The sequence below is a fragment of the Apteryx mantelli genome, chromosome 7 (assembly GCF_036417845.1).
Source record: "Apteryx mantelli isolate bAptMan1 chromosome 7, bAptMan1.hap1, whole genome shotgun sequence".
NCBI classification, from domain to species: Eukaryota; Metazoa; Chordata; class Aves; order Apterygiformes; family Apterygidae; genus Apteryx; species Apteryx mantelli.
The window spans coordinates 26,726,423-26,739,130 of record NC_089984.1 but is presented as its reverse complement, the minus strand read 5'-3'; the positions used below and the strand labels follow the sequence as shown (position 1 = coordinate 26,739,130).

General features: G+C 53.3%; 1 protein-coding gene across 1 annotated transcript; it reads left to right on the top strand.

Annotated features, from left to right (window-relative positions):
• The first annotated feature begins 7,921 nt into the window (after nt 1-7,921).
• On the top strand, nt 7,922-12,478 carry HHEX (hematopoietically expressed homeobox). The gene is made up of 4 exons (XM_067300078.1): nt 7,922-8,333; nt 9,888-10,066; nt 10,273-10,323; nt 11,798-12,478. Exons 1-4 carry the CDS (start codon nt 7,922-7,924, stop codon nt 12,029-12,031), a joined length of 876 nt encoding a protein of 291 aa, XP_067156179.1. The 3' UTR covers nt 12,032-12,478.
• The last annotated feature ends 230 nt before the right edge of the window (nt 12,479-12,708 follow it).

The following is a 12,708-nucleotide window of genomic DNA, read 5'->3' as shown; positions in this document are numbered from 1 at the left end:
GAGCGGACAGGCTTTTGGGTTGCGGGGACATGCTGACTGTGCTGGGGAAGGGAGCCACGTGTGGGCACCCAACGCGGTGCTCCTTCTCCAGGCGTTTCCTCCAGCAGATGTGGGTGGAGAAGTGTGGGCTTCAGACCTGCCTCCGAATTAGTCTGCTAACTCAGCAGCTGAGCTGAGCAGTGTGCAGGCAGCTACGAGGGGGGTAGCACTAACAGTACCAGATTGCTTGGGGGTGGCCTCAGCCCCTACGTTGAAGTCCTGCTGCAGTAGCTGTGTATCACCTAGCTGGCTTCTGGGACACTATTCAGCCACTTATTTGCATCTTTTCATAGTAATTTTGCTGTAATGTTTTAAAGCAAACACTTTGCCATAAACATATACTGTGGCTAGAGATCAAGATTTGGATTAGCATCTGCATCAGGTTTGGCTCTGAGGTCATGGTTTGGGTTCAAGGAAACAGCTGGGCTACGGTTTGGATTTTGCAACACCGCAACGCCTATGTCTGCACCTATAACTTCAGGCCCCAACACTGGGATGAGATAAGATTATGAGCCAGTCAAACTAGGGAAGGAAGGAAAAAGAGCAGCTGTTCTGAAAAGTTAGTCCAACCCAATCCTCAAAGTATTAGGAAAGAACTGTATTTTTTTTATATGCAAGGTCTGACATACAGATTTTTTATCAGCATATTTATTTTCATGCCAAGTATGATTTATTTTTTATTTTGTGTTTACCAAGAGAATTACAATCAGTACAACTTCTGGGGTGGACAGTGTTGTCCCAGTATGAAGATACTCCTTTCCATTCAGGAGTAATCGTATTTGGTATAAAGTACCTTGGTATCAGCCTGGTTTCATTCCTACGAGGAGAGTTATGCTCTCCGGTTACACAAGCATTGCAGGGGGTGTCCACAACCAGTGCTGCCGACGCACAGAAGCAGCGTGGCATCACTGCAGCTCAACCAAGACAAATTTCCCAGCCAGTCTCTCCAGAAGAAAAATAACAAAAGCCCAAAAGGCAATGAAATAAAGTAGTAGTGAGCGTGAAAGCCTGCAGCTTTGTAAACACATCCTCCTTGCTCCCATACTCTGACGAGACCTGAACAGTGACTTGCCTGACACATGATTATTGCTGGAAAAGGTGGATGAAACCAGACACAGCAAAGACGCGGCCAGCACGCTCACCTACACCTTCCTCTGAGCCAGCTTGCACTGACATCATTTTAGGTGGCCAGCAGTGAATATAGAGCTGGTGCAAGGCTCTGTTTATTAAACGGTGTATGCTTTCTGAGGCATGAAAATAGGATAACTCTCCAGGTTGGATGTCCATTACTCCTATCTCCCCCTCACTGAATGGAGCCATCATCCTCTGCCTGGACTGAGGAGAGTATCCTTTCTTTGATCTTCTCCAAAGCCTGTGGGTTTCTTCTCTGCTCCCTGATAGCAATATGAGGGCCCAAACCCAAGTGGTCGGCAGCGCTGGGGAAGTCACAAGCCGCTGCTTCCCATGCTGGAGCCGGTGTGGAGCAAAGGCCAGGTTAGCTGCTGCTGCTGCTCCAGGAGACACGGCGCCTCCTGAGATCCCATCACGAAGCAGAAGTCCTAGTCAGAGGGGTCTCCATGCAGCTAAAAGTGTTACTAGTACTCTGTGTCACCGAGATTTTGCCACCATCAGGATCCTCCATACTGTCATCAGACCGGGCAGTAACTCTCATGCCACCTGTGGCATGAACTGACAGACTATATATTGGCGTAATGAGGTCCCCTGGACTAGGCGACTTGCGTCTGGGCATCGCCTGCTACGGAGGCGGCTGCGCTTCATTCAGCCCACCCTGGGCTGTGCAGTCTGCGATACAGGGAGACCTCAGCTCTGGGCAGGAGCTAGAGGGGGAGATATCTGCCTTAAGGAAAAATTATGTTTCCTTTTATTGCTGCCATTTAATATTGTACTTCACAAGATATTTCCATATCAAGGCATACTCTGTCTTTCTGCTATGAAAAAATACATGCTTTGCCTATGAAAATTGTCAGCTTCCAGGGACTCCAAGACCATTACGCAAGTTCTGAATTGGTCTCTGAGGCAATTCCTCTCCTAGTCTTCCAGTGCCAAATTTACCCAAGTGTTTTGGCTCCTATCCATGGAAACGAAGCCTTTGAAGAGCTTTTGGACCTTTGTGTCTAGCAATCTATTTTTCAGATGAGGACAGATTTCAGATCCATCCCTCTAACTCCACTGCTAAACAGCCATTAATAGTTAGCTAGATTGTTATTGTAAGCTTCTGTATTTGACTATTAACAACAACCGCATGTGAGTATCAGCTCCAGATAAAATAAACCTACCTAGGGATTGATTTTATGATGCCAAAATGATAAAGTTTGTTAAAAATGTGCAGAGAATGTGTAAGCTCTGGAAAACATTAACAAAAATAACTAAGTAACACTCTCTATTCATACCTAATTCTTATTGACATCAAATTTAGCTCTGTGTACTTTGGACCCATTGGAACTGTTACAGTGAAAAATCTTGCTGCACAAGTCCTGTTTGAAGTGTACAATATTTTGTATTCTGATTACTCTGTAAAAAAGGTGTTTTGTCATCACTGTAGTTTAAGCAGATTCTCCATTGTCTGGTATCTTGTTATAGTCACTTATATCAACACAGAGTGGGTGTACAGTAGCCAACAGTCTGTGTTAGCAGCATTTTATATTCAGTTTGCGCTTACGTAAATGATTGTGCAAGATGTGAGAGAGAATCTAGCCCCTGGGAATTATATATATTTTTGGGTGCAATCTTTATATGTGTAGCCAACAGATAAGAATATAGAGAAGTTTTAACATGTTACAGTTGCCATCACCCCAAATAAATATAATTAACCAAGCACTTGCAGTTGCACATATAGGCAGGATCCAGAATAGCCCATGTTTTGTGGTGGCAGATATATAGAAAATACGAGCCTGTAAGGAACAATATATTGCTTTGTTTCTTAAGCAATTAGAAACAATTCTTATTGCTTGTTCACCATATTCTCATAATGGTCAGATAAGAAACTCTTTAGGACAAGGAAGGTTTAGGAAAGGACATTCCAAAGAAGATTAAAAACTCAATAATGTCATAAAATGATCCTTTGCAGTTCAGAAGAAAAAAAAAACAAAACCCAAAAAATTCTCTAGTGAATTTTGTCACTCTTCAGCTAAAATAGATTTAGAGGAGCTGGTATCGTGGTAATCACTAGGACAGCACACACATTTTAGCACTGTTATAGTCCAGAAAGCAAGCTGTGTTTGTAATATGGGGCCATGTGTTCCTTCCTTTTACCACAGAGCCATAAACGCTGCATATCCCTCTCTGCAGAGTCAAGGCGTCCCAGAAGAGAGATTGACATCGCAAATATGGGGGCTAGAGGAAACGGAGGCACCTTACCAATACATTCCCCTGAGGATCTGGCCTGTGCTGGCTGGGAAATCTTTGACGGAATTTAAAAACATCATTAATATTTTTTTTCTTGCGCTTCTGTTTTCTCAGAGCTGGCGACAGCGTATAGGAAAAGGACTCTTGCTGGTGGCTGCACGTGGCTCCTACCCACAGATATGCATCTCCAAGGAAGGAGAGCTCTTCAGGTCACCGAAGAGCCCAGTCAGGCCACAGGTAGCCTAAGCATGGCCGGGCTTTGGGGTCTTTCTTCTACTTGGCTGTAGAGCCCAGCCCCAGGCAGAAGAGCAAAGGCAGAATCGAAAAGGCAACCCCTGGCTGACTTTCTGCCGGACTCTTTCCCCTCCTGGAGGTCCCCTGGCGGTGGGGCACCACAGGTTTTCAATATGGTGCAGGGATCTCTAACTGTTGGTAAAAGAGGCTGTTTTCCCCTAACCTAATACTTAGAAACAGCTGGACCAGCTCTGCTGAAACCTGAAAAAATGCACAGCATGAGGTGGATTCCCCCGGAATGGAAATTTTTCCACCTGAACGATTTAAATTCAGCAAAATCACAATCAGATGAATATAGGGATGTAGGGTGGAAAACACTAAGCCATAGTTAGCACTGCCAGCTCTGTCTGTAATAGTTCATATGTCGTCCACCTCTTTTTAGACCGAGGTTTGTCCTGTACTGCCACATCTAATGAATACTTTTAAAACTGACCTGTCTTAATGTTTATTATGTTTGTAAATCATTTAGCAAATCAAATCACTATGGGGAGGAGGAGGAGGAGGAGGAGGAGGAGGAGGAGGAGGAGGACGTGAGAGGTGAATATCTAACACATGAGTTATCTGTAAGACGGCAGCACCGGCTGACATCACCCCGCAGCGCGCAGTTGCCTCTGTCTGGCGCAGTCTGGCCTCCAAGGCGCTAGGAAAAGCAGGGAGGTGAACTCCCTCCTATTTCCTCCTTGGAAGGTGTTCAAGGCTGTGGCCTCACCTCTCTTGGAAGAGTCTTGAAACATTTTCAATACTGGGAAGGGATGGGATGGCTGCGGGCTGGATCCTCTTGGAAAGCGCACGTAGCATTAGGGGGTGATACTCGCTGGTAGCCTGCTCCTGCTGTTAAAAGATGGACTTTGTTGGATCGCTCACTCCTGCTGTACAGCCAAACACAGTTATTTCAGCTAGAAATGATTCTTCTTTGATGTAACTCTCCTGAAGCCTGCAGTGTCAGAGGGTGCTGTTAAGGACCGGCGATCCCTTTGTACTAGAAACTCCAATTTCTGTGAGCAGAAATCAGGCAGGTACCCTGCCAAAAATATATACGGTGGTGGCAGCAGAACCCGCGAGGCAAGCTAAGAGCTCTGCGCGTCGAGGCTCATTTCAGTTACGAATTGCAAAGTATTCATTTATCGCCCGGCGTAATCACCCCGCGAAGCAGAAACCCTCTACGGGGCGCTCAGCGCCGTGCGTGCAAGCGCCGCCCGCATCGGGAAGCTCCCGCACTCACCTTCGGGTTCCCCGGCCTTTTTTTGTTCGTTTTCTTGATTTTAACGCTCTTTTTTATTTGAGCTCCCCGCGCTGCGCTGCGCTGCGCTGCGCGGAGCCGTGCGCGCCCGCGGCAAAGCCCGGCGGCACCGAAACGCCGGCGGGAGCCGCCCGCCGCGGGGGCAGCGCCTGCAGCGAGCGCGGGGCCGCTGTAAACACCTCTCTTTTCCCCCCTCCGGCGCAGAGCTCCCCGAAGGCGGCGGATGGCACGGAGAGCGGAGGGAGGACGGGGCCCGAGGTTACTCAGGAAAATAACGAGTTCTGCAGGCGACGCCTCCGGGCTGAGGCCGGGCCGGCGCGGGGATGCGCGCGGCCTCCCGCCGCCCTCCAGCAAGCCCCAGCCCGGCGAGAAAGCTCGGGGGCGTTCCAAGTGCATTCCAGGAAAATTAATGGGAAAGGTTTTTTAGTCAGGAATGGCGTGTATTTTTTTCTCTCTTTCTCTCTCTCGAGCTTTTTCGGGTAAAATAGAGCGATTCGCAGAGGCAACCTGGAGGAGAAATAATAGGAATGTTAAAGCGCTGTCTTGGTTGTCCTGATCTCGCGGTGTCTGCAACACCTTGCTTTAAATGCGCGTTACTCTGTAAAAAACCGCCAAAATTGCATTCTTCGCAACAATATTGGTAACAATGTATTTTATCTGAAGCTGCATTATCTCCCTCACGACAGAAACTACAAACAAAATGCATGTTCCAAAAAAAAAAAAGAGAAAAAGGTCCTATTTAATCCAGAAAATAATTAAAATCTCATGTATTTTTATTGGTTTTAGTATCCAGCAGAGTGAAAATATTGAAACTCCGAGACCCCTTGCATTAAAAAGTCACAACTGTTCTATTTTATTAGTTCTGACTGTGTGAAAAAAATTATAAGGACAACATTGAAAAAATCCGGGTTTTAGAGCCCCGAATGGCCATAAAAACAATAAAATCAACTATAAAACCTGCACTAGTGATATTAAAAAATTATGTAGTTCAATAAATGTGACATTTCATGAATGCGGATTTAATAGTCTCTAACCCATGGAAGGAGGAGGGCTGAGGTCTAACAATTGAATTTGGAAGAGGCAGTGTTGTAGAACTGCAAAATTAAGTGCTTCATTTTTCTTGTTAGGGATTATGCAGTGGTAGTGGAATGTAATAACTGTGCCATTAAAACTTCCTTTTAACAAGACCTATTGCTTGTATAAAAGTCAGAAAAGAATAATCTCTTCCTCTATTTATTTGTTTTCCAATAATACAGCAAAACATGTTTTTTTTTCCCCCTTTTGCTTAAACTTGTTCTCAGGATTTTGAATCGACAGCTTGTAAAATATGGTGGGGGCCCTCCGTACTGCTGCCTCATATCATGCACGTCGTTATTCCAAAGGGTAACGGGTCATCGGTTTACTGTACATTTATTAAGTAAATCAAGCTGCAAATCCAACACTTCCAGATGAAAACATTAGCTAAACCCCTTGGAAAGAGCAATGCCTGGGAGACCGAGCACACAGAGAAAAAATAATCAAAACTGTCAGCTCGCTTTACGTGTACCTGATATTTACAAGACACAAGACCACGCTTTAAAGGTGAGTTTTGGCATTTCTGAACACTGTTTAAAAAAAACCAAACAGCCTCCCTATATTATTAAAAATATATATATTTCCATTTCACCAACACCCTTTCGTCTTGCTCTGAGCCTCTTAGTTATTAAGATCTTCGTGGGTTTGAACCGGAGACCTTCTTTCCTTTCCTTTATTTTTTTTTTTAATTTTTTTAAACAGCACCTGCTATTCCTTAACAGCTTTCCGGGCTGCCTGTCCCCAGCTCCGCGGCTGCACGGCGGGACACGCGGGGCCCCGCCGCCTCCGCTCCCACGGGGGGGGGGGCGCCGCCCGCTGCCGTCGGGGCGAGCCCGGGGGCGGCGGGTCCCGCAGGCGCCCGCGGGCCGGGGGCTCCCCCGCGACAGCGCGCACCTCCCCTGCGCGGGGCGGTGGGGCCGGAGGAAAGACACGGCGGGTTTTTAAAAATTAAATCGGTGTCCAGGTGGCGCTGCTCGAGGGAGAGCGAGCCGCCGCCGGGGCCGCCGGGGCCGCTGCGCCTCCCTCCCTCCCTCCCTCCCTCCCTCCCCTTCGGGGCCGCAGCAGAGCGGGTCCCCAGCGCCGCGCTCGCCCCGTCCGCGGACGCGGCCCGCGCAGGGCGCAGCGCGGCCCCCGTGGCCGCCGGTGCGGAGCCGGCGGGGCCCGACCGGGCACCGAGCAGGAAGCCGCTCCGCGCCCCTGCGGGAGCCCCGCCGGCGGGCACGGGCGGGGGCCAGCGCGGAGCGGCGCAGCGCGGCCCCGCCGCCCACGCGTGGGCCCCCCGCTCCGCGGCCGCGTTCCCCGGGCCACGCGGCCGCGCGAAGCGCCCGCGCGGGGCCTTTCCAAAGGCCCGCGGAGCTCTGCGGGCTCGGAGGGGGGGGTCCGTGCACCCCCTTCTCCGCCTCCTCCCGCCGCCCGACGCCAGCCGCGTTGCCCCCGTGGGGCCGCCCGAAACCGGGGTGAGGCTGCGCCGCGCGGGGGGAGCAGCGGGAGCGGCGCGGGGCAGCGCCGGGGCCCCGCCGGGTGCCGTCGGGCCCTGCTCCGCTCCGCGCCGCCGCCCGCCGCCGGCGAGGCCCCCGGCCGGGGCCGTCGGGGCCGGGGCGGGCTGCGGGTCGCGGCCCGCTGCCGCGCGTGTTGATTGGCGCCGCGGGGAGTTTGCTCGGGGGAGGCGGCGGGGAGCGTTTGCCGCCGGGGGGTGGTTTCCCCCTCGCCTGGCCGGGCTCATTGGCTAGACGGCGCCGCGGCAGGAAGGGGCCAGAGACCACGCGGGCTCCGCCCCGCGCCGATAGAAACCTACCGGAGGGCACCCGGGGCCCGGAGAAACCCGCGGCGGCGGTGCCAGCACCCAGCGGCGGCGGTCGGGGCCGCTGCCGGCGGGGCGGGCGCGGGGGCGCGGGCGCGGGCCGCGCCATGCAGTACCAGGCGGCGGGCGCGGCGCCGACGGCGGCGGCGGCCCTGGGCGTCCCGCTGTACGCGCCCACGCCGCTGCTGCAGCCCGCGCACCCCACGCCCTTCTACATCGAGGACATCCTGGGCCGCGGCCCCGCCGCCGCCGCCCCGCCGCCCCACGCCCTGCCCGCCCCGCCGCCGCCGCCGCCGCCGCCGCCGCCGCCGCCGCCGACCCTGCCGTCGCCCAACTCCTCCTTCACCAGCCTGGTGGCCCCGTACCGGACCCCCATCTACGAGCCGACCCCCGTGCACCCGGCCTTCTCCCACCACCTCGCCGCCTCCTACGGCGCCGGCGCCTACGCCGGGCCCCTCTACTCCTTCCCCCGGACCGTCGGCGACTACACGCACGCCCTGCTGCGGCAGGACCCGCTGGGTAAGCCGGGCCCCGCCGCCGGGGCTCCGCCGCCGTCGGGGGGAGGGGGGGGCGGCTGGGAGGCCGCTGAAGCGGGTCCCCTTCCCCTGCTGCCCCTGCTGCCCCGCGGCCCTTCCGCCCTCCCGCTGCCTCTCTCCGGCCTCCGGCTGATTTACAGTAAATTAAAGCAGCGCAGCGCTCCGGCGTTGGGAGCGCGACCACAGTGCGCGGCCGCGGTGACTCAGATTTGTTTTCCTTCAACCAAGTGACTCTGAGAGTGTCCTTAGTAATGTCGCGTGTGGTTTTGGTGGGGAGTTTTAATTGTGCTGGGAGATCGCGCTGCCGATCGGAGCCTTTTCCTGCCGCCCGCTGTCAGGGCGGGCGGCCGCGCTCGCCGGGGCGGCCCGGGCCCCGCCGGGCTCCGTCCCGCCGCCCCGCTCCGCCCCGCTCCGCGCCCGCGCCCGCGCCCGCGCCCGCGCCCGCGCTGCGGCACTTGCTCTTAGTGATTGCAAAACTGGACCTGACTCACCACATTTGTGCAGTGAAAGAGGCTGACCCTTTCCGTTCATACAGGAAACCTTGAGCTCTCGATAGGAGTAAATCTGGTTTCAGAAGCTGTTAAGTGTTTTCCTGGCCGCCTGAAGCAGGCTCTTCCCCGGGAGTCGTGCACATTGCTGATTACTTTATCGACATCCTCAATACAGACAAATTCAGGAAACACTCGACTTCTGATAGCCAGGATCCGTTTTTCTGATATTGTTCATTTCCTCTGTGTGGGATGTGACTTTATGACAGCTAAAATAACCAGTTGCTTCCTATTTTTTGAGTCTGTTTTGCACCAGAATTACTAAAGCCTGACGCAAGCAAAATCTTGAAAAACAATGCAGCAAATTTCAAAGGGTACAGGCAGCAAGACAGCAAGGCAAACAGAGTGACTCAGTGGCACTGGCCGGAGAGAAGAAGAAACCGGGGCCGGGGCTGCCGCTCCGTAGCGGGGCGGGTTCCCCGAGCTGCGACCCGCCGCCCCGTGGCGGCCCCGGGCGCCCCCGGCCCGGCCGTCGGGGAGCCGGGGGGGCCCCGGCGGCGACTCCCCCTGCCCGGGGGGTTCGGGGGGAGGCTTCTTGCCTAAAGCCGGGCGGGTGCGACCCCTCGTGTTGGCGCACCCGAAATGCCCCCCTTGAGCCCCGCGGTGGCCCCGCTCTCCCCGGGGCCCGGGGCACTGGTGCAGAGCAGGGGAGACGGTTTCTTTGGGGCATGCAGTGAAAGAGCAAAAGGAAGCAAAGGTCTTTTTTTTTGTTTTGTTTTGTTTTGTTTCTTCTTCTCTCTCTCTTTTCTTTGCGAGATAGACCAACAGGAAACACATTGACGGAAATGTTGCCAAAGCCCGTAGAGTGGCTTTAACTGGTCTCTCTCTTCGGCGGAGGTGAAAAATCAGGGGAGGCGAAAGATCGGGCTTAGAACTGGGGGAAAAAAAATCAGGCGGAGGAAAAGAGCGGGCCCTGAACCCGGCGCGCCTCCGTCCCACGGGCGGCCCGTCCCGTCGGACGCCGGTGACCGCCGTGTCTCTCTCTGAAGGGAAGCCCCTGCTCTGGAGCCCCTTCATCCAGCGGCCGCTGCACAAGAGGAAAGGGGGCCAGGTCCGCTTTTCCAACGACCAGACCATTGAGCTGGAGAAGAAGTTCGAGACGCAGAAATACCTCTCGCCGCCGGAGAGAAAGCGACTGGCCAAGATGCTGCAGCTCAGCGAGAGGCAGGTGAGGCCGCGCCCGCCCCGCCGGCCCTCGGCGCCGCGCACGTCGGGGCTGCGGCCCTCGGAAACCTCCCCCGGGGCCGGGACCGGGGCCGGGGCCGGGCTCTGCCCCGCCGCCGCCGTCGGGGGCTGCCGGAGCCGCCGCGCTCCCGGCCGCGGCCGCTGCTCACCGGCTCTGAGACCACCCTTTTTCTCGTTGTCGTTGCTCAGGTCAAAACGTGGTTTCAGAATCGCAGAGCCAAATGGAGGCGTCTAAAGCAGGTACAGGGATGTTTCTGTTTCTATAGAAATAAGAGTTTTAATTGTCTTATCTTACGCCGTGCTCGCCTATTCCAGGTTGTATGCAGAAGTCATCTGAAAGGCTGTTTAACCTCTTCACCTTGATTAAAAAGACAAATAGTCATGCTGGAATCCATGAGGGCTCGCTCAGGCAGCACTAATGTTAAAAGCTCCTAATGTAGCTCCTATATCAATTATGCCCGGGTTTCACACACCGCCTATTAAAACTCCGCACTAATTGTTTTGTAAACCCATATGTTGTTTATCCAATTAACGTGGAGAAGATAAGTAATTGTCAGTAAATTACTTAGGCAGTTGTTTTAGAGGAGAATATTTACTGGTCTTTTTAATCACCCTCTCTTAATAAACACAAGTTGATTTATTTTACAAACGTTGGGAGAGGCAGGTACAAACGCCTTGTTTGTTTTGAGGAGCCGTATGGAAAAATAAGTGGCTTTTGCTTTTCGTTTACGAATGGTTACAGTGTATGAGGCTGAGCGGTTGTAGCACGTTTGTCTTGCTTCCCTTAGAAAACGTGCTCAAGTGGATAAATCTCTTTTTCACGGCCAAAAGGGCCCGATCCTGCCCGGCTCAGCCGGATCGAGGCCCCTTGGCTCAAAGACTGGTGAAAAAAATCCCTGCTTGGTGCCCTGATTCCGGCTTGAGTAAGCATGACACATGACTGCTGAGTTTCGCTAGTAAACCAGCCTTTAATATATATAGCAAAAGAAAGAAAGAAAGAAAACGAAGCGCAGTGCCATTTGTTGGCTATATTTGTGCCGTGACCTTTCCCCGCGTCTAACCCGCACGTCGGATTATTTGGAATAAAGCGCTCTAGTGCTGCGAGCTGCCGCCGGCCGCCGGCGCGCCCGGCCCGCCCGCCCCGGCCGGAGAGCCCGCTTGGGATCTCGGCCATTTTAAGTCATTTCCTCCTTTTCATTCAGTCGCATCCATTTCTCCAAGCCCGCACGGTTATATCATTGCTACGTGTCTCTGCCTGCTTTCTCTTTGCTTAAGAGAAATATCATTTCATGCCCCCTTAGGGGACGAGGCTCCCCAGACAGTTGCCGACGCAGGGCTACTGCTGCCTTGGGCAGCGGGGGGGTGTTTTGTTTTGTTTTTCCATTATGTGCGTTTTAATGCTGAATTTTAGATTTACAGCTTAATTAGGAATTTTCCCCGTTTATTTCTGGGCTACGGATGGATTCGGCCTCCTTCCTTTTGCCCTTGAGCACAATTAAAGGAAGATCAGGGCAGGAGGAAGCGGCGTGTCGCTGTGGGCAGAGTCATAATAATCATTTTCCTTGCTTAAAACACAAGTTCAGAGGGTCCCGGGCTGCTCCTGAGTCATTTTAACTGGGCCCAGCGCGGCGCCCCCAGACCTCCCCGAGGCGGCCCGGGGCCCCCGCGGCCCGTGCTGCAGCGTAAAGCGGGTTTCTCTCCCTTGTGATCGCAGGAAAACCCCCAGGCCGCCAAGAAGGAAGAAGCCGAAGGCGCCGACGGTCACTGTGCCCCGCGGCCCGAGAGCTGCCCGAGCCCCGAGCGCAAGAGCAAGGAGGTTCCCCTCGACGGCTCGCAGTTCGCCCCCTCGCCCGCCTCGCCGGAGGACCTCGAGTCCGACGTCTCCGACGACTCCGACCAAGAAGTGGACATTGAAGGCGACAAAGGCTATTACAACCCTGCCCACTAACGGCCCCACGCTGGAGAGTGGACCCTAACTCGGCTTGCACTTTACCAGGGGCTGGCTTTAAAGAATATTTTGTTACAGGAGAAAACTTTCACCGTTCCCCTGAAAAAAAGAAAAAAACAGACAGACTCATTTTATAATAAGCAGAGAAAGAGAGACTTATTTTTCACAAACAGTACATTTTTGGCAGATCTCTAATTTTGGTTAAAGGAACAGATCCGTGGTTTGTATTTAATTTGTAAGATATATTTGTACATTAATTAATGTTCTAACTGGAATATAATACTGCATCCTGCCCATACTCACTGGGGGGTCTGAATCAGCTGCTGTCAGTGATCAGGCAAAACTCCTTTCTGTCTCGTGTGGAAGTGAGTATGGATTGCAGGACTAAGCCCTTTGTATGTGTATACAAATGTAGTTTAAATAAATTAATTTAAACGCCCTTCCCAAGCAGAGAAATGCGTTCCATGAAATACAGAGGGATTTCACCGTCCCAGCAAGTGCCTTATGCCCATATATTTTTACCTCCCGTGGTGCTCTCTACCGAGACATCCCTCTGTTTTATCAGGCAGCATCTTTGGACGGACTCATTTTTGCTCTTGCATGGGATGAAATGCCCGCACCCCCTGGTGCTTCCTCAGAGAGTGCAGGGCTCTGCCCCGCAATCTGGATGGTTCCAT

Bases quoted from the DNA above. Each gene is read 5' to 3' on its own strand.
- HHEX (XM_067300078.1), top strand. From the start codon at position 7,922: ATGCAGTACCAGGCGGCGGGCGCGGCGCCGACGGCGGCGGCGGCCCTG. The intron at 8,334-9,887 runs GTAAGCCGGGCC...CTCTCTCTGAAG, and splicing joins GCTGCGGCAGGACCCGCTGG to GGAAGCCCCTGCTCTGGAGC. The intron at 10,067-10,272 runs GTGAGGCCGCGC...GTCGTTGCTCAG, and splicing joins TGCAGCTCAGCGAGAGGCAG to GTCAAAACGTGGTTTCAGAA.